We start from the raw sequence: 21198 nt of genomic DNA, 5'->3' as shown, positions 1-21198 counted from the left end.
ATCATTTTATTAAAGATGAAAGAATTTAGACAGTTTTTAACTCTCATGATGCCGCAGTGATCGTTTGACACTGAGATGGAGTTTAGGACCCAGATTACTCCACAAGGCTCCTGACTACGGTAGCTGTGATGCTCCGATAATCCATCAAGTGGGGCGGCTTCATAGCTTAGCAAAGTCGTGCTGAAACATTTTTTGACAGATTTCTGAGTGCCGTGTAGCACATAAAATTGATTTGAGGTCAGTAAGCCCAACCAGAATTCATACGTAAGGTGAGCTGGATTATAAGGCGCACTGTCGATTTTTGAGAAAATTAAAGGATTTTCTCAAAAAAAAGGAAGTGTGCCTTATAGTGCGGAAAGTACAGTATGTGCCTGGAAACCAACCAATTTAAATGAATGTTACTAGTTCTGCCAAGAAGAATGGTCCATTATCCAGCTAAATGTTTTTTTTTTTTTTGCCTGTCCCATTTGGTTCTTTAGCCATCAGAATTGTTGTCTGAAGACCAACAAGGATACCCAATGGATTTACTTTGCCAAATGGATCATCGTGGCATTGCCGTATTGGTCCATTTGGTCGATCTTTGTTTTTATTATTTATTATATTTTATTTTCAGATGTTACAGACGGGACAGACATGAGTGAGGGATAGGAAAGGGAGAAAGAAAGAGGAAGGAAAGGAAAAACAGAAGGGGAGAGGGACAGTGAGAAAGGGGGGGAGAAAAAAAATAAAAATCTCCTGGATCACCTGTTGAGAGAAGAATAGAAAACAAGCAAAAAAAAACAAAGCAACATACTAAACACAACACCATCGCATTAATCTAGCTAAGTGTAAACAGCAGTAAATACTAAATATTCAATGTTGTTGTGCAGCACGCAGGACAGATGTGCTTCGAAGTAGCAGCCAAGAAAGGTGTAATTTGGGTCTACGAGCAGTGAACACCCGTGTGCATACCTGTGTGGATCAGTGCGCTTGCATTCCAAAGGTTTCTCCATGTAACGATCTGCTAGGGAGTGTGGGGGGGCCACAGCCCCGTCCTCCGGGGTGTGAAGCGGGTATGGAGGAGATCAAAACTCCAGACATCCAGAGACCCCCAGAACACAAGAGACCAAGGAAGACCAACAGAGGGGCAGCCGCGCCACTGTCCCAGAAAGAGCTGAGGAGAGTCCCAGATGAGGGCTCACTCAGCAGCCGCGGAGCAGAAGTCAGGGGGAGTTGCAGTGACGCGCCCATGAGCTCCGCCGGCCCCCAGCTGTGCCTGAGTGACCGAGCCCCAGGCCGAGAGGCCGGGGGCACCCCACCTCCGAAGGGGCCCGAGCGAGCCCCAGGCTCCAGGCCCCGATAAGCGGCCACCAAGGAGTGAGCTGGTGTGTACCTGGACGCCCACCCCCAGACACAAAGAACCACCAACGCACCGACACCTGAGGGAGTCCGCCACTGGCAGGGGAAGTGGTGGTGGGCGGAGATAGGCCTCCAAACCTGGGAGGGCCTGAGGTGTCCCCAGAGAGGTGGCGTCTGATACCCAACCTGACATATAGACACAGACATACAGGCACACACATATACAAACATCCATTCCCCCCCCCCCCCCCCCCCCCCCCCCCCCCCATGCTCTCATATGCACTTACTCCACACTCAACCAACGTGGAGACAGACATAAAGAGACGTTGTACACACGATCACACTCCCCAAGCGTACTCTACAAACCGGGTCTAGGTACCCTTGCCCCTGGAGGGGGGAACTGCACCCAGACCCAGGTGGTGTTACCCTTTTCCCTGCGGTGGGGAGAGGCAGACCGCCCCGACTCCGTAGCAGCAGGGAGGCCCCACACCCCAGACCGCAGTCGGACGGCCAACTCCTCCTAGCCCTCCCGCTCCAGCAGGCCGCAGAGAATGGGGGTGGGAGAAGACTCCAAACCTCCCTCCACTGTAGTGTTGATGCATGTGTGTTCTAAGGTGCAATTAAAACCCAGGAGGGCATTTATCCAGCTAAATGTGACGTGTGTTGATGGCTGGTTAAGGTGCCAAGTGCTGAGGAGCATTTAATCAAATATTAGCAGGGGTGTATATTTGAGCCGGTCGAAGTAAAAAAGCTCGTGTGTGTGTTAGAGAAAATCTCAAATGAATTTAAACTTATGCTTCCGATATTTGTCTCATAAAGTCATTAAAGATGCAGGTTAAAGTAACCATGAAAAACTCCATGACATTCACGTCCTTGATGAGTTTATGTCAACTTTTGACCACATGTTGTGTAAATGAACATTTCTCTGAACACCAGGCTGTAAAAAGCTACTCGAGGTAAATAACTGACCAAGTTCACTGTCACAGTTCCAAGAAAGGGAAGGGCTGTACTTACTGCATTAAAGACCAATGACTTGTTATAGATACAGTGTGATTAACTTGTGGTAAATAAGGCATGAATTGTCTATTTCCCCCTGTCTTTACTTGAAGCCAAAGGTGTATTTATTATAATTATAATATCTTAAAACTATACTGACAATCACATTTAACAAGATGTTAACAATGCTGACTTTTATGACTTCAAACACTAAATTTAAATAGATTGATAGCACAGTTTACAATAAGTAAACAGCATAATGTCACAATAATAACACAACCATATCAAACAATGTGTTTCCTGTAAGATCACTTTGTGTTTCTGTGTCTTTCAGCTGGACCCAGCAGCCTACATAGACACCTGTCTTTACCTGTTTTGCAGCCTGCCAGCCAAAGAGAGGGAGGAGGCAGTGTGTGACACCCTGGCTAGCTACGCCCGAGAGTGTGCCCAACAGCACATCATCTTAATGTGGAGGACACCCACCCTGTGTGGTAAGGAAATGTCTCACGTCTCCTCTGTCCTCCCCTGCCTTCTGCTCTCAGAGTGATCTTGCGTTACATCTGATAAATGCGACGACTGGGTGTTCAGTCAGTGGATCAATTCAGTAAAATTGCTTACACAGCATTTAGCTAAAGTTTGCTAACATCATAGATATAAAAAAGGGAATGTAGCCAACATGATGTCACTCATTGGTTTGACTCACATTTTGAAGCCTCTGTTTCAGCATTCTTGGTTGTAAGGAGCCTCATGTCTCTATATTGCAGTTGAATATGGTAATGTAGTGTCATGGTATATACTGTCTGTAGGTTCTAACTTTATTTTGAACTCACTAACAGTATCTATACGTAGGACTCTCTCTGAGTTCCAAAGCAGTGCTGACTCACAGCACATTATTATAAACTGTAAGCAACCATATCTTCTCTCACAGCAACCGGTCGCAGCAGATGGCTACGCCCCTCCCTGAGCCTGGGTCTGGTGCAGGTTACTTCCTGTTAAAAGGGAGTTTTTCCTTCCCACTGTCACTGCTGCATGAATAAAATTGAATTGAGTTGAATATCTCTGGCTAGGTTAGGGTTAGGGAACCTCTCTTCTTTAATAAGAATAAGAATAACTTTATTTTTCCCGAGGGAAATTCTTTTGCTCAAAGCAGCAGGAGAGTCAGAGGAACAGATGAATAAGATATAAAATATATATAATAATAATAGTAGTGTACAGTAATATACAGTAGTAGGATAGTGCAAGACATAGTATCAAATAACTCTAACGAATATATATGTCTGGATCCTGGAGAGTAAATAACTTAACTATCAGTGCAGGAGATTCTAGAAAGTGACATAGTATTGTGCAATAGAATAAAGGGAGTAGCAGCGTATGATGGGGGGATGAAACACATATTCAATAAGGTACTGTTGGGTAATATCGCACGGTCTGAAAGGGAACAGAATAACATTGGTATTAGTCTCAGGAAAATCACCTACAGAGTAAGGAAGAGTTATACAGTCTTATTGCCACCAGCACAAAGGATTTCCTGTGGCGGTCAGTTCTGCATTTCGGGGCAATGAGTCTTTTGCTGCGTGTGCTCCGATGGTCCATCATGGGGGCGTGCATGGGGTTATTCATGATAGAAACAAGCTTTCTTAGCATTCTCCTCTCAGACACCTCCTCCAGGTTCTCAAGTCTGACACCCAGGACAGAACCAGCCTTTTTAATCAGTTTGTTCAGCCTGTTGGCATCGGCTGTCTTCACCCCACTGCCCCAGCACACAGCTGCAAAGAACAAAGCGCTCTCCACCACCGAGTGATAAACATGGTCAGCATTTTCCTACCAACATTGAAGGACCTGAGTCACCTCAGTAGGAAAAGCCGACTCTGCCCTTTTTTGAAGATAGCATTGGTGTTCTTGGTCCAGTCCAGTTTACAGTCCAAGTGTACCCCCAGGTACCGGTAGTCCTCAACGATCTCCACATCAGCCCCTCTGATGGTGACAGGGTTAGGAGGAGGAGCCTGCTTCCTAAAGTCCATGATCAGTTCTTTTGTCTTTGTGATGTTAAGTTGTAGGTGGTTAAGCTCACACCACTCGAGAAAGCTGTCCACCACACTCCTGTACTCCTCCTCCTGTCCATCCCTGATACAGCCCACAATGAGCGGCAGCTCTTCAGTCGGACATGCTGTGGTCGACTTGTTAAATAGTCCATAATCCAAGCTACCAGTGGGGCGTCCACCTGCATTTCTGTGAGCTTATTCCCCAGCAGTGATGGTCTGATCATGTTAAAAGCACTGGAGAAGTCAAAGAACATGACCGTCCCAGTGCTCCCAACAATGTCCAGATGAGAATAAGCCTGGTCCAGCAGGTAGATGATGGCATCCTCCACGCCGATACGAGGTTGATAGGCAAACTGCAGGGGGTCCAGCCAGGGCTCCACGAGCAGACGCATCAGGATGAGTCTCTCTAGCGTCTTCATGACATGTGAAGTCAGAGCCACTGGCCTGTAGTCACCGAGGGTCAACGGGTTGATCTTTTTAGGGTCAGGAACCAGGCAGGATGTCTTCCAGAGTGATGGGACTCTCTGCATTTCCAGACTCATGTTGAAGATCTGTTGTAGAACTCCAGACAGCTGGGAAGCACAGCACCTGAGGGCCCTGGGACTGACACCGTCAGGGCCAGCAGCTTTGCTGGAGTGGAGTCTGCCCAATTCTCTTTTGATGTCATCTGCTGAGAGGGACAGGGTGAGACGGTCTGAGGGGGCAGGAGAGGGGGGAGGAGAAAGGAGAAGATGGGAAGAGCTGGGTGTGGAGACAGGAGCCGCAGGGCAGTCAAACCTATTGAAGTGCAGATTTAGGTTGTTTGTGTAACGGAGCGGAAAGGCTGATTATGTTTCCAAGATGGTTTGTGTTTTTTAAAAGGAAGGAAACCTTCCTCAAAGCGGGCAGAGCAGTGGAGCCGCCGAGGGAAAAGCACACGATACAAAAACTGTAGAATTAAAAATATAATTTATTATATTTAAATAGTTAAAAAGGTAAAATGAATTAAAACAACCTTGGCCAAGGGAAGACACAATAAAAATCAATAACACACAACATTAAAAGTCCAGTGGGATCCACCACGGCCTAAAAGTCACAGAAAACTAAGAGGTCCAGCGTAGTAGTCAAAGAGGGAAACCCAGCGGAGTCCTCGCCTTCCTCCCCGCATTCCACGTCCCGGTGCACTGAAGGAAGGGAGGGAGCGGCAGTCACTATTCCTTTGACAGTTTACTTTATAAAAAGGATAAGTCAAAGACTTACCCGGGTGGGCAGAGCTCTCAACTCCGCCCGCCGCTTCCTTAAACTGGAATCGGTACCGCTGTCTCACTGCTCCTGTTCTCTCGCAGTACACAAGCTGGCTCTTATCGTTATTGCCGTCCGACTGCCACTGTCTCGTCCCCAGTCGCTGGTCATCTTTTCCTCCCCAGCCGCTGGTCATCTTTTGCTCCCCAAGCGCTGGTAATCTCTTTCTCCTCAGTCGCTGGACATCTGCTCCTCTCCAGTCGCTGATTGTCTTCCTCTCATCGTCTCTCTCTTTCTGATCATCTCCCCTCCGATCATGTCTCTTCCTCTGTCTGTGTTGCTCGCATTCTTCTCGCATTCCCTGTCCGTGTCCCTTGTGAACACCGGCTACAACCCTTTTATGTGTCGTTGAGCACTCTGTAAATTACCTTTCCTTTCCTCTCAGGTGTGTCCAATTAGTAAAAACGGGAGAAAGGGCGGAGTCTCTCCAGGACAATTTGCCGGCAACTAAAACATGCAAACTAAATAAAACACTGCACAAAAATATAACCAATGCATGCAATATAAAAAATAAATATGTACACTTCACATTAAAATACAGCACAGCAAAAACAACGTCCGTCCTTCCCTGGATGACATCTGCACTTTCGACGTCTCCATCCATCCCAACACCTCTCTTTTGTCTCAGGCCAGTGATGGCCCCCATTCCATTCCACACCTCCCTGGTGCTGTTGTCCTGCAGTTTGCTTTCCAGCCTCCTTCTGTAGGACTCTTTACCCTCTGCAATCTTGGCTTTCAGCTCCTTCTGCACCAGTTTCAGCTGATCTCTGTCACTGTTTCTGAAAGCTCTTTTCTTCTTGTTCAGGGTTTCTTTGATGTCTTTGGTAACCCAGGGCTTATTGTTGGAGAAGCACAAAATGTTTTTTTGGGATCCACAGTGTCCACACAGAAGTTGATATAATCTGTAACACAGCCTGTCAGATTGTCAATATTGTCCTGATGAGAATCACGCTATAATAATGCTGCTTTCTCTCTTTTATCTGTCCTTTCAGACCGTGTCTGTCCCAGAGGTCAGGTGTTTTCAGACTGCATATCATCCTGTCCTCCCAGTTGTACTTCTCCACAGCCCCCCGCAGCCATGGGCCAGTGCAGGGACGAGTGTGTTGGAGGATGCGAGTGCCCTCCAGGCCTCTATTTTCACCAGGGAAGGTGTCTGAAAAGAGATGATTGTCCTTGCTTTCATCGCAGACGCACATACCAGTCAGGGGACAAAATACAACAGAGATGCAACACCTGGTGAGGAGGGAGTCTTTTCCTGTCAACTCTTCATCGTTTACCCATTTTCCCCATTTATGTGCAACTTTTTTTGCCTTTACCTTGACAGTGTGTGTAGCTCGGGTCAGTGGCAGTGTACTGGGGAGAAGTGTGCGGCAGAGTGCGCCCTGATGGGCGGTTTACAGGTGACCACTTTTGACAAAAAGAGGTACTCACTGCAGGGAAGCGACTGCTCCTTCCTTGCTGTGGAGGTGAGCCATGTGTAGAGAAATGCAATCAAACACATTTGCTTACACTATGAGGCAGATTTGTGCATTGTTACTTTGTTCTTATTCTCTGTGTGTTTTCAGGACTTTGTTGACAGGAAGGTAGTTGTGAGTGTACGCTGTGGAGAATGTATGGCAGGGGGAGGGGAAGGAGGAGGGGGGTGTCTAAAGGAGATGTCAGTAACAGCTCTCCGGACCACAGTCACCATCACAGACACCGGTATGGTATGAAGGTTTGCTTGATAGATCACAGGAAATCAAATCTAGATGTGTCTAGTAGTTTGTTTCTCTTACTGTTCTCTTTAGGCTCACAACACAGCTTTACCCAGCAATTAATGCTGCTTTAGACCATCGACTGTATACAAAAACAACACCAAAATCACAAACAAGCTTGTGTCCAGTTTGATAACTTTAACTATATACCCATCGATGTCTAGGGATGGGTATCGTTTAGGTTTTATCCAAAACCGGTGCCAAAACGGTACTTTTGAAATGGTGCCGGTGCTTAAACGGTGCTCGAACCGGTGCTTAAAGAATGGAGAACACCAACTTTGTCCAAAAACCTCTCATGTTCATCTGTTTTTTTGTAAAAAGATAACAATGTTAGCCTTTTCTGCAGCTATGGGGCATATATGGTATCACTCTTGGCTGGAAGCAGTGCTTAAACAATGGAAAAAACACAAACTTTGTCCAAAAACCTCTCATGTTTAGCTGTTTTCCACTTTTTCTTTGGCCATTTTAGCCTTTTTAGTCAGGGTGAAGGGAGTATCTGCCATCAAACAAGAAGACAGCCGCATGTAGCTATGATGATGTTTGCTAGTTCACCTTACATGCATTAATGTAATCACGTGGTTAGCCTACTCAACGTAAATTACACACGAACAACATTAAGCTTCTCACGCAGAGAAGAACGGCTGCTGCTGCATCATCATCCTCATCATTTCTGCTACACTGGCAGGGCTAGGGGCCAGGACTCTCCTCTTCGTGTTTTTGGGGGATGTTGCTAACTCCGGCTACGATAACAGGCACCACACCCGCAGTAGATGTGCTCGGTCTTTGATAGCAAGCTATCAAATACAGTGCATTTCTCTGCTTTTAAAAAAAGGTGTTTCATCAGATTCGAGATGTTACCTCCTTTGTAGTGATGCGCGAATCATGAACGAATCATTCAATAAGAATCACTTTAATGACTCACAAGCCCAACTGACTCACTGACTCATCCCTGTTGCTGTTAGCAAACTAATTTCATTAGTAGAAATATATCTAGCTTATAATTAAAACTGTGTGAAAAAAAACAACAGCCAGTTTCTTAACGAAAACATTTCTGCACTGAACTGGAAGAAAAAACCCTGAGTAGAAGCTCACATCAAGACAATAGCTCCTCGGTTCACAGTAGCATCGCTCTGCTAACATGCTAACAGCACATTTGAGCTGCTCACCCCCTCCCTTCCTGTGCTGAATCGTAGCCTAAGCGAATCACTCAAGGAATCACTCACCCCCTCCCTCCTGGCTCAAAGCTTCTTCTTCTTCGTAGCTCTGCTCTAAAAGAACGTACGTACCTGGGTCCGCCTACTATCCTTAGGAAAGGTAAAATGATTGGCTAGAATCCAAAGTGTATCACATCTCAGGACAAAAAAGCACCAAAATAAAGCACCAAAATGTGCGCTGCTTTTCGGTCTGGTTACTACCGTTTATGTCAGAACCGGTGCCATTATCAATAAGTCAGTTATTTACAAAAAATAATAACATAGTTTTATGTAGTTGTTGCAAACGCATTCACCTGGGGCAAAGGTGCAAGATTGTGGCTATTTGAGGAACTGCAGTTTTTGGTTCTTTTGCAAGGACTTCTTTTTACAACCTTGCAGGCTGCAGATTGCGTCATAGTGCAGCATTTTTGTGCAATCAAAGCACAAACAGGTTTTTATAGTAGACACTGTAGAGCGTCTTGGACTTTTAGATTGAATGTGCTGATTGCATTCTGATTGGTTACAGCTGATATTGTTACCTTCAGGTTCAGTGACACTGAATGGCCAGAAGGAAGCGGTGCCCTTGGTAACAGGGGATCTAGCTGTGCTTAAGGCCTCCTCCTCATTTCTGCTCATCCAGATGTTTGGAGCCCAGATTCTGTGGTACCTAGATGGACCCCTGGCGTTCATCACCTTGCAGCCTGGCTTTGGAAACAAGGTGATCTTCAAACTACTCCTAGTGCTTTCAATATACTGTCCAACTGTAACATGGTTCAGAGGTCCAGTTTAGTGACCCAAGGTAGCTTCTGCAGATTAGCAAATTAGCTGTACAGATGTCACCCTCAAGTTATAACATCATTTAAGTGGGTGTTATATAGAAATGCCCCAACCATAATGTTGTCACAGAGCCAACCTGCGATCTGCAAAGAAATAAGACACGTTCTATTATGTGGAATCTCAAAGAGAAGCGCGCTAGGGCCAGGTGGTAGGCACTAAACTGTAAAATTACCATAAAACACAATGTTCAAGCAATTCCATAACATGGGATCAATCCTTCTCTGTTGGACATGGGTATATATGACAAGGTGCGCGGCCTGTGTGGAACACTGACCTGGAACCAGCGTGACGACTTTACCACCCCAGAAGGAGATGTGGAGAACAGCGTGACATCCTTTGTGGCGAAATTCACAACAGCGCTCTGCACCCTGCCTGGAGGAGCTGCACCAGAGGCCTGCTCCACGTACACCCAGAGGCGGCAGTATGCAGAAACTGTGTGTGCTGTCCTCCACAGCCCCATCTTTCAGGTCAGTGTGATGGGTACTTCTGGTCATCTCTCACGAGTTTGTTGCCTTCGCTTTTATTCACACTTGCACCTCCATCTCTGATTCTACAGTTGTGTCACGACGTGGTGGAGAGGGAGCCATATTTCCGTCTCTGTCTGTCAGAGGTTTGCAGCTGTGTGCCGCAGGGATCCTGTCACTGCACCGTCCTCACTGCCTATGCCCGACACTGTGCTCAGGAAGGTGTTGTGGTCCAGTGGCGCAACCGCACCTTCTGCAGTAAGCTGGAGGACCGTTGTTTGTGTTGTTTTGAGGCTTTGAGGGAAAAGTTATTACTATTTAGAGACCAAAAGAATGTTTTTTCTGATACAGTGTGCTAAAACCAATGCTCTGCTACGCTATCTCTTCCTTTCTCCCCAGCAATGCAGTGTTCAGGGGGTCAGGTGTACCAGGAGTGCGGTCGCACTTGTGGGAACTCATGCTCAGATTTGAGACACAGCTGGAGCTGTGATGACAGTCGCAGTCAAAGCTTGTGTGTTCCAGGCTGCCAGTGCCCACCAGGGCTTGTGCAGGACCAGCAGGGTCAGTGTGTTCCCATCTCTTTGTGCCCATGCATGCAAGGAGCAGTGATGTATTCACCTGGGGCCATGGTTCAAAATAACTGCAACACCTGGTATGTAGTCAAGGAGTTTGTCTCACCTTTCTGCCGCTACACACTTTGATCATGAAATACGTTTAGATTGAGAATTTTTAAATCTTTTATGAAATATTAAATCCACGGTACAGATGCAGATGTACACAAAAAAACACTTCGTAAATGCATCAGAGCTCAGTGGGGAAAAAAATCATACTGGATATCAATACTGGTATGGACTGGTCAGGAACCAGAGGACGAAACATCATTTAATGGAAATGAAGACTACCAACCTGCAGATGGCTAAATTCAAAGACACCCAAAATTCAAAGTGAATAAAAGATGCAGTGGTACTCAGTAGTTTGTATTGCCCCCATTGTGGTGGATGGTGTCCGGGGGATCTCCTCCCTGATCAGGAGCAGGGCATCACTGAGCTGCTGGACATTCTGAGGTACACTGAGGTCAAACACAATGTCCCACAGATGTTCTGTTGCATTTAGGTCAAGTGAGGTCAGGGCCAGTCAGTGGTGTAAATTCCTTTATCCTCCAGGAACAGCCTGCATACTCTCACCATATGAGGCCGGGCATTGCCGTGCAGCAGGAGACACCCAGGACTGCCTGCACCAGCGCAGGGTCTGACAGTGGGTCCAAGAAGCTCATCCTGATACTTAAACGCTGCCTAGCCTGTAGAGGTCTGCATGTGTTCCCCAAACCATCACTGACCCACCACCAATCTGTTCATGCTGAATGATGTTACAGGCAGCTCTCCACAGATTATCCAGGCTCTTTCACATCTGTCACATGTGCTCAGGGTGAACCTGCTCTGAAAAGCACAGAGCACCAGTGGTAGCCCTGTCATTCCTGCTAGTTGGCAACTGACAATGCCAAATATCAAACTGGGCCCCACGATAGCTACGATAGGCTCCAGCACCCCCCGTGACCCAGAGAAGGATAAGCGGAAGCGAATGGATGGATGGATCATCCCGAGGGAAATTGGGTTAAGGCTGCCAGCCTTGCCAGTGCCATCTTACCCTTCCGACCATACAGAAAGACAGGTCAGAGAGGTATAACAATGGAAAATGCACAACATGAGGAAAGACCCCCCCAGACTGAGCTCCAAAAGGGAGATCAGTTTGAGAACAGAAAAAAACACCTCAGCACATAAATCATCAGATCTCACAACATAGAAGACATGAGCTTCGAAGGCGTTTGGAGGGGCTGGGGGGTGAGTGTAGGTCTGTGTCAGTGCACGTGTGTGACTGTGTGTGTTCCATGTTCAACTGAGAGAAAGTTTCCATTCACCCGGTTAAGCAAAAGTCAACAATTTTCGATCGATGCGGGCGGCCTTGAATGAGGGGAAAGAGTCACAACACAGTTTTGTTATCTAAGGGAGAATTTTTGTTGAAAAGCAATTTGTGTTGAATCTCCTCCAAGCTCTTGAGAGTGTGCTGGGAGACACAGCAATGACACATATTGATGTACCACCCTGGTTGAGTTGGACTACCTGTCCTCCACCATAAAAGCCTCCTGTTTGGGGAATCTCATTGTTGCTTCTCTAATGCAGTTAATTTCATTATAACCCCAAAACTGATCAACAGCCCCTCTGCTACTTAACTGACCACATCAGTATCCCCTGATGTCCTCGGATTAATCTGGTATACTACACTTCTGAAGAAAGCAGAAATTAATGAAGTTACTTAGGTGTCATTTTTCTTTGACCTCATATAGATGATTGCTTTTCTGATTGTTGTTTTTTAACAGTACATTGTAAAAGCAGCCCTTTCTCTTTTATGGCTATCTGAGTGCAGCTTTTATCATTCGCCACCGGTCATAAAGACTCAGTTGAAGTAAGCATGTTTCATCATCATCGCCTGCAGAGCTACAGTATCATACTGACCCGGTTTCATGAACAAAGTCCCGTTTTATGAGTGCGGTAGGCGAGGACGCATTGTTACAGATTTGTGCCTGTTCATCAGTGAGGACAGGTCGGTCTCTTTGGAAACTCCTGACGTTGTGAGCCTGGCTGTAATAACTGGGGTAATTTGAATTTAGCTGTACCCTTGTGAATATCTGCACAAGTTAGCATTAGCCCAACTTTTATGTCGTATACACGGTTTGCAAAAGTATTGGGCCCCCTTGAACTTTCCCACATTTTGTCACATTACAGCCACAAACATGAATCAGTTTTATTGGAATTCCAGGTGAAAGACCAACACAAAGTGGTGCACACGTGAGAAGTGGAACGAAAATCATACATGATTCCAAACATGTTTTACAAATAAATAACTGCAAAGTGGGGTGTGTGTAATTATTCAGCCCCCTGAGTCAATACTTTGTAGAACCAGCTTTTGCTGCAGCTCCAGCTGCCAGTCTTTTAGGGTCTGTCTCTACCAGCTTTGCACATCTACAGACTGAAATCTTTGCCCATTCTTCTTTGCAGAACAGCTCCAGCTCAGTCAGATTAGATGGACAGCGTTTGTGAACAGCAGTTTTCAGATCTTGTCACAGATTCTTGATTGGATTTAGATCTGGACTTTGACTGGGCCGTTCTAACACATGGATATGTTTTGTTTTAAACCATCCCATTGGTGCCCTGGCTTTATGTTTAGGGTCGCTGTCCTGCTGGAAGGTGAAGCTCCGCCCCAGTCTCAAGTCTTTTGCAGACTCCAAGAGGTTTTCTTCCAAGACTGCCCTGTATTTGGCTCCATCCATCTTCCCATCAACTCTGACCAGCTTCCCTGTCCCTGCTGAAGAGAAGCACCCCCAGAGCATGATGCTGCCACCACCATATCTGACAGTGGGGATGGTGTGTTCAGAGTGATGTGCAGTGTTAGTTTTCCACCACACATAGCGTTTTGCATTTTGGTCTCATCTGACCAGAGCAGCTTCTTCCACATGTTTGCTGTGTCCCCCACATGGCTTGTGGCAAACTGCAAACGGGCCTTCTTATGGTTTTCTGTTAACAATGGCTTTCTTCTTGCCACTCTTCCATAAAGGCCAACTTTGTGCAGTGCACGACTAATAATTGTCCTATGGACAGATTCCCCCACCTGAGCTGTAGATCTCTGCAGCTTGTCCAGAGTCACCATGGGCCTCTCGGCTGCATTTCTGATCAGCGCTCTCCTTGTTCGGCCTGTGAGTTTAGGTGGACGGCCTTGTCTTGGTAGGTTTACAGTTGTGCCATACTCCTTCCATTTCTGGATGATTGCTTGAAAAGTGCTCCGGGGGATGTTCAAGGCTTGGGAAATCTTTGTGTAGCCTAAGCCTGCTTTAAATTTCTCAATAACTTTATCCCTGACCTGTCTGCTGTGTTCTTTGGACTTCATGGTGTTGTTGCTCCCAATATTCTCTTAGACAACCTCTGAGGCCGTCACAGAGCAGCTGTATTTGTACTGACATTAGATTACACACAGGTGCACTCTATTTAGCCATTAACACTCATCAGGCAATGTCTATGGGCAACTGACTGCACTCAGACCAAAGGGGCTGAATAATTACGCACACCCCACTTTGCAGTTATTTATTTGTAAAAAATGTTTGCAGTCATGTATGATTTTCGTTCCACTTCTCACGTGTGCACCACTTTGTGTTGGTCTTTCACGTGGAATTCCAATAAAACTGATTCATGTTTGTGGCTGTAATGTGACAAAATGTGGGAAAGTTCAAGGGGGCCAAATACTTTTGCAAGACACTGTATTTAAATGACTGCAACTGCAAACTATAGATGCACATAAGAGCGTGATGCCTACTTGGTGGTGCAAGAGCTCTGATGAAATCACTCTATGTTCCTGCTTGCTGATACAGGATAGGTTGATTTCATTGCATTTCTTTACCATGTAACGGCAGTGTGCATTACTCTGTGGGTTTAAGTAACTTACCGACGGCTCAGATTAGTTTCTCTCTGATTTCTAATATATTGGGACATGTTGGTCAGTACAGAGTCCGTTTTGTACGTGACTTGTTTCCTTTGAGCTGGTGATATCAGTCTGACCTGAGTAATTGCTATGAGGAAACAGGGAAATTCTGGTTAATCATTAAGCAGATATCGTAAATGACATACAGTATATCAGGGCACGTTAAATGAAAAACACTGGCTGTTGATTCAAGTGAATCATTAAGTGATTCTTGTCACGCCTCAGCTGCTGTTAAAGGAGAATAAAAATGTATGGATGATAGTTTAGTGTCATCACTATGAAGTCTGCTTTATAGTGTATTCACTGTTTCACCTGCTAAACCAAACTTGTTAATAACAACGTTTCAGTAATAATCTTTAATAGACCTATAATGTCTTGGTAATACCATTCAGTAGATGTTCATACTAACTCCACTCCCTCGTCTCTTCCCTCCATAGTGTGTGTGAGCAGGGATTGTTTAACTGCACTCAAGAGCTCTGTGAGGAGGTGAACCAGTGCCCCGGCACTCTGGTCTACTCCCCACGCTCCTGCCTCCTCACCTGCTCGAGCCTGGACCCTCCTGGCCAACAGCAGGGCTCAAGCGTCATGCAGTCAAGCTGCAGAGAGCCCCTGTCTGGCTGTGTGTGTCCACAGGGGACTGTCTTACTAGTGAGTGAAAACCTTTTTTGTGCAGGTTTATGCAGATGTTGCTGTAGGTTTATGATCACATTCATTTCTGTTCCAGTCATATCCTCCCGAGGCCCTGCCTATTAATGCATGTCCTCTGTAGTGGACACACTACTTTTTATTCAACATCTGTAGGGTGCTATCATGGCTTATTTCAAACAGCTGGTGAACAGAGGAGCTTCACTAAGGGCCAATATTAGATAGATAAGGATTATTTTCAACGTCAATCGTGCAAAAAATCATGAATCCCTTAATGTCAGCTCCAAATTAAATTCCATGGTGTTTTGTGAGTTTAGAGACAAACAACACAACGAGAGCTGTAGTCTTTGATCATGACCGACATTTTCGTACTTTACATCTTCTTTTCCTTCAGGGCGACCGCTGTGTTCTGCCAGATGAATGTCCATGTCACCACAATGGTCGACTTTATTACAGCAATGACACCATCACTAAGGACTGCAACACATGGTAATGTATGAGCTGAGTGCATCAAAATTCTTTAAGATATATTAATTATAAACGTATTCTTTTTACAACGGTATCATTTTTCCCTGCAGTGTGTGCAATGAGCGTCGCTGGCACTGTGGCCGCTCTGCCTGTGCTGGTGTATGTGTGGCAACGGGGGACCCACACTATGTGACGTTCGACGGTCGTTGCTACTCTTTCCTGGGTGACTGCCAGTACGTGTTAGCCAGGGAGACCAGCGGCTTATTCAGCGTCACGGCGGAGAACGTGCCGTGCGGAAGCACGGGAGTCACCTGCACAAAATCAGTCACCCTCAGTCTGGGAAACACGGTCATACATCTTCTAAGAGGTAGAGGGCTCAATGGTGCTGCTAAATGAGAGTTTATATCCAGCAAACATGGCCCCTTGGAACCCATGTGAGAGCAGAATACTGCTTTAGAAAAAGCCCCCTATTCACAAGAGGTCACCACATAGTTGATATGTCAGAGTTTTTACACCACATACCCAACTACTACACTCAAACTAGAGACCTTCTGATTCATACTCAAACATGTAAATCATTGCACGGGTAAGCTACTTGCCCTCAAAGGCAAAACCCTGAACGTCCCATCAAACAAGTTCGTCTGTGATCTTGAGTTTAACTTAACTTTTACTTAAGTTTTGAATCACTTGTGTGTTCTTAGGTGCTGTTTTTATCAGACATGACTCACAAATGTGTCCTATTTCTCTTTTGGCAAAGTGATTGTACTATGTGAGGAAAGTGAGGGTCTAATTGCTAAACTGTCTGTGACATTAGGTAATGCTGTGACAGTAAATGGGATGCCAGTTAGCCTACCAAAGTCTTACAGTGGCAGTGGCCTGACTTTGGAAAAAGTTGGCCTGTTTGTGTCCCTCTCGTCACGTCTTGGAGTCACTTTGCTGTGGGATGGAGGTAAGACGCACACATATAAACTAAATATAAAAGATCCTTTGCAGAAAATACACAGAAAAACATTGAAATACTTAAAGTGACAGTATTTACAACAACATTAGTATATGTAGTTGCCATAGTGTCTGTGCCTTGCTTAAAAACTCTGTCCCATAATTGCTGCTTGCAACTTGCATTTCTTCTTCCAGGTATGCGTGTGTATGTGCGTTTGGCGGCCCATCTTCGTGGTCGGGTCGGGGGCCTGTGTGGTAACTTTGATGGGGACACAGAGAACGACTTCACAACACGGCAGGGAATTGTGGAATCGACAGCCGAGCTGTTTGGAAACTCTTGGAAGGTCAGCCCATCCTGCCCTGACGTGGCAGACCAGGACCTCCGGGACCCCTGCGCTGTAAGTTCACATTCACACACACACAGAGGGATTTTTGGTTTTAGTCTGCCTTACACTAAGTTCTGACACTGTCTTCTTCAGCTGAACCCCCACAGAGTGACATGGGCCAGGAAAAAATGTGCTGTGCTGACTCAGGGACTCTTCTCAAGGTGCCACCCTGAGGTGCCCTTTCAGCAGTATTATGACTGGTGTGTCTTTGATGCTTGTGGGTGAGTGGCAGCGCTAATCTATGCAAGACATATTAAACCTAAAAAAATATATACCGTATTTTTTGGACCATAAGGCGCACAGGATTATACGGAGCATTAAGTGAAACAAAACAGTCAGATAAGTCAAACTTTACTTAACTCATTCTTCTTGCTTCCTCCACTTTCCTACCATTGATCCATCCCATCCATCCATTTGCTTCCGCTTATCCTTTTTCAGGGTCGCGGGGGGCGCTGGAGCCTATCCCAGCTGTCATAGGGCGAGAGGCGGGGTACACCCTGGACAGGTCGCCAGTCTGTCGCAGGGCCAACATACAGGGACAGACAACCATTCGCACTCACTTTCATTCGCACATTCACACCTAGTGACAATTTGGGTTATCCAATTAACCTATCCCCACTAAGTGCATGTCTTTGGACGGTGGGAGGAAGCCGGAGTACCCGGAGGGAACCCACGCAAACACGGGGAGAACATGCAAACTCCACACAGAAAGACCCCGGCCTGATGTTGGAATTGAACTCAGGACCTTCTTGCTGTGCGGCAACAGTGCTAACCACCGTGCCACCGTGCTGCCATTGATTCATTAATGTTGAATTCTCTGCAGCTGCTCTGTTTCCACGTTGTTGCAGTACATTAATGACTAACCTCGTATTGTGGATGGATTATCTCAGTTGTTCTCCTGACTGAAGTTTGGTCCGTTTACAGCATCCTGCCTTGGGATTGCATTTGTCCCTAACCATCGGGAACCCTCACGTTAACTTTTATCGAGTGGAAAAATGTTAGCCTTCATCCTCCAGCTTCACTGTGTTTATGTTATGCTAACATAGCTGTGTTGCTAGCAATCACGTAGCACATCATTATATACCAGCTAGCCCAACTTCAGTAACCCTACAAACTTCACTGCTGTTTAGTTTTCTGTCTTCATTTATGCTGGAAGTGATAGCAGAGCTGTACGCTTGAATGTTTTCAGAAATCTCAGTCAGAACATGCTATATCATGCTTAGGTGGAAACTAGTGAGCTAACCTCCTGCTAACTTCTAACTCTGTTAAATGTAATAAATCCTGTTTTCATGGATGCCTGGATGTTAAACTTAATTGTTACACCTGGTAAAGCAGCAACACTGATCATTTTATTAAAGATGAAAGAATTTAGACAGTTTGTAACTCTCAGTGATGCTGCAGTGATTGTTTGACTTTGGGACCTGAAGCCGACGGAGTTTAGGACCCAGATTACTCCGTGAGGCTCCTGACTGTGGCAGCCGTAATGCTCCAACCATCCATCAAGCGGTGCGGCTTCATAGCTACCAAAGTCATACTAAAACATTTTTTGACAAATTTTTGAGTGCCGTGAGGCACATAAAATCGGTTCGAGGTCAGTAAGCACAGCCAGAATTCATGCATCAGTATTATAAGGCGCACTGCAGATTTTTGAGAAAATTAAAGGATTTTAAGTGTGCCTTATAGTGCGGAAAATACAGTTGTATCTAGCATATTTATAATGCTGCAAAGTTAGTGGGTTAATCTATTTTGCACTTTATCATCAGCTTTATCTGCTGTCTGAAGTATCTAGTTTCACTTTACAGATTTGTTTGAGTAAAACGGTCCGTACCCTTTTGCAGTTTAGCAAACAATCCCTGTTTTTATGAGCATAAACTGAAATCTGATTAAACTGAGGCAAGAACAATGACTGTTTATGATATCAATTATCATTTGGTGAAAGAAAATTTTACTTGACCAAGAAAAATGCAATCTTCAGTCACTGGGTTTTAGTTTAAAAAAAAACTGTCCGCTGTTACAAAAATGATTACAGGACTGCCACCAGCGAAGCATGCTGCTTATACAGCAGTTAGTAAGGAAAAATGTAACCAAGTCATTCTAAAACTGTGTATTTGGAGTAACAGTTTAAAGGTAGCTTTGTTGTTTGTCACGTGTTTTAGCTGTGACTCAGGTGGAGACTGTGAGTGTCTCTGTACAGCCATCGCTACCTACGCCGAAGAGTGTAACCGGCGAGGGGTCTACATCCACTGGCGGTCCCAGGAGCTCTGTCGTACGTTACCATCCTGCACACACGCCCATACCTGAGCTAATGTCCGGGGCACACTTTCTCTAACTTTAACTTCATCTTCCTGTAGCTCTGCAGTGTGACAACGGGCTGGTTTATGATCCCTGTGGTCCAGCTTGCTCGCGTTCATGTCCAACCATTCAGCAAAGTCCACATTCCAGCTGCGATGCTGTTTCCTGTGTGGAGGGCTGCTTCTGTCCTGCAGGCACTGTCCGACATGGTGAGACAGACTCTGCTCTGTCCATAGCTGTGATGTATAAAACTGAACATTACAGTTGACTCTGTATTGGTATTTTAATGTGACAAAGCAGAACTTGAAGCCACATGTCAGAAGAATGAGAGGAATGGGTGCTGAACGCCTAATACAACATGCATATGTGTGGGAAGTTAAACTAGGGCGATTTGCTTCTTTAGTTTAGAACTTACAGCCTTATACTACATGCAGAACAAAAACAAACTAGAAACTGAGTGATGTGCACATTCACACACACTGCACAGCAGCAGTAACTTCACTGACGTGCCAGTTTTCAGGACTGGTGCAGGAAGAGGACCCAAACGTGGGGCTCTGAGACAAACAAGAGACACAAAGGCTGAAGGCAAATGTTAAAAATCCAAAATATTCTCCTTCAGGGCAAAAACACAGGAAACAGAAGGTGAGCAAAGCATAAGAATGACAAGCAGTATAAACAGGCTAGAGGCAAGCACAGACAGGAACACAGGTATAGAAAACAGACACTCCAACAAACACTGAGGTTTGAAATAGGACAGGTCACCAGAGAAAGAGAGACACGTGGGAATCAGCTGAAACTAATTCAGGTAACAACACATGAAAGTAAAACTAAGACTAAAAGGTGCAAGACACAAATGACTGTCAAAATAAAACAGGAACTAAGTAATCTCGTTAAAATAACGTTAAGCCCTAACTGCATTAACGCGGCGAATCTTGGTAAGCGAGTTAACGCGGATCGCCCCGTGCGTGGGGCTGCACGGCGTCAACGCGTTAGCGTGGTTAGCTCGTTAGCGCTGTGCTGCGTTAATGCGGTTATAGCGTTAACGTCATTGTAACGAGATTAATGCTGACAGCACTAGAAGTAACCTAAACAGGTAATGCCTAAAGCAGAGACAAAGACTCGACGAGATTAAAGAAACATGAGGGAGGCGGAAAAGTATAAGATACCAAAAGACTCACAGCAGGAAGGAGTTTATAATCACTTAGTAACTACTTACAACATCACAAGTGAAGAAACTGACAACCAATAAGCAAAACCAATAACTACGGAATCAAAATACTAAATAAATACAGAATGTAAATAATCAAATGGGAACGTAGTAGCGAATACTTAATAAGGATTTATTCAAAACGCAGGACTACAACACCAAGCAGTCAGGAGGTGCTAGAAAATGCAGTGGCTTCTTTTTCTGCACAGCCAATGGGATTATTTACATATTCCAGGTTTATCATCACTGCTGAAATATTAATGCCGTGATCTGACTTGTTTCAGTGTCATGCTGACAGAAACACGTGTAAAAACTGCTCTTACACTGAGTACTATTTTTGCTTCTTCACCAAACCAGAGTATTTGAAACCAGCTGCGTCGCACCACTAAAATTAAGTAGCTGCAACTGTTTTGGATGTCTTTTTTCAGTCTAACCCACAACGACCCACTGCCGTCTTTACGTTCTTTGTCTGTATGCTTTTTATGAAACAGGCGACAGCTGTGTAGCTCCCAGCCAGTGTCCGTGTGAGTGGGATGGCTCCTTGTTTCCAGCTGGAGCTGCTGTCACTCAACACTGCCAGAACTGGTCAGTCTTTCTGAACATTTATAAATGTGTATTCTTTGTTTTTGTCTGTCCATAAAAACCTTTTGCCTTTGTGTGTTCAGCTCCTGTGAGGAGGGTGTTTGGAAGTGTGATGGTGTGGCTTGCCCTCCTCCCTCCCCTCCCTGTCTGGAGTCAGAGTTTACCTGTGCTGGGGGACGCTGCATCCCCACCCAGTGGGTGTGTGACAATGAAGACGACTGTGGTGACGGTTCAGATGAGATCTGTC

At 45.5% G+C, this 21198-nt stretch overlaps 1 protein-coding gene across 1 annotated transcript in view; it reads left to right on the top strand.

The window, feature by feature from the left end:
- Window positions 1–21198, top strand: part of LOC309714893 (SCO-spondin-like) — a 101163-nt gene that overhangs the window by 6703 nt on the left and 73262 nt on the right. Inside the window, exons 11-28 of the mRNA XM_082547621.1 lie at window positions 2669–2825; window positions 6650–6893; window positions 6982–7123; window positions 7223–7358; window positions 9150–9322; window positions 9690–9908; window positions 9998–10163; window positions 10305–10557; window positions 14870–15080; window positions 15472–15566; window positions 15656–15912; window positions 16360–16494; window positions 16680–16882; window positions 16964–17091; window positions 19027–19136; window positions 19222–19371; window positions 20861–20954; window positions 21035–21198. The exon at window positions 21035–21198 is cut by the window's right edge and continues 46 nt beyond it. Of these exons, the coding sequence (XP_082403747.1) occupies window positions 2669–2825; window positions 6650–6893; window positions 6982–7123; window positions 7223–7358; window positions 9150–9322; window positions 9690–9908; window positions 9998–10163; window positions 10305–10557; window positions 14870–15080; window positions 15472–15566; window positions 15656–15912; window positions 16360–16494; window positions 16680–16882; window positions 16964–17091; window positions 19027–19136; window positions 19222–19371; window positions 20861–20954; window positions 21035–21198 (3037 nt within the window). The remainder of the gene's footprint in view (window positions 1–2668; window positions 2826–6649; window positions 6894–6981; window positions 7124–7222; window positions 7359–9149; window positions 9323–9689; window positions 9909–9997; window positions 10164–10304; window positions 10558–14869; window positions 15081–15471; window positions 15567–15655; window positions 15913–16359; window positions 16495–16679; window positions 16883–16963; window positions 17092–19026; window positions 19137–19221; window positions 19372–20860; window positions 20955–21034) is intronic.

The sequence above is a fragment of the Aulonocara stuartgranti genome (genome assembly GCF_965226115.1).
Source record: "Aulonocara stuartgranti genome assembly, chromosome: 9".
NCBI lineage: Eukaryota > Metazoa > Chordata > Actinopteri > Cichliformes > Cichlidae > Aulonocara > Aulonocara stuartgranti.
Note: the sequence above shows the minus strand (reverse complement) of the source record. Positions and strands in the feature narration are given on the sequence as shown.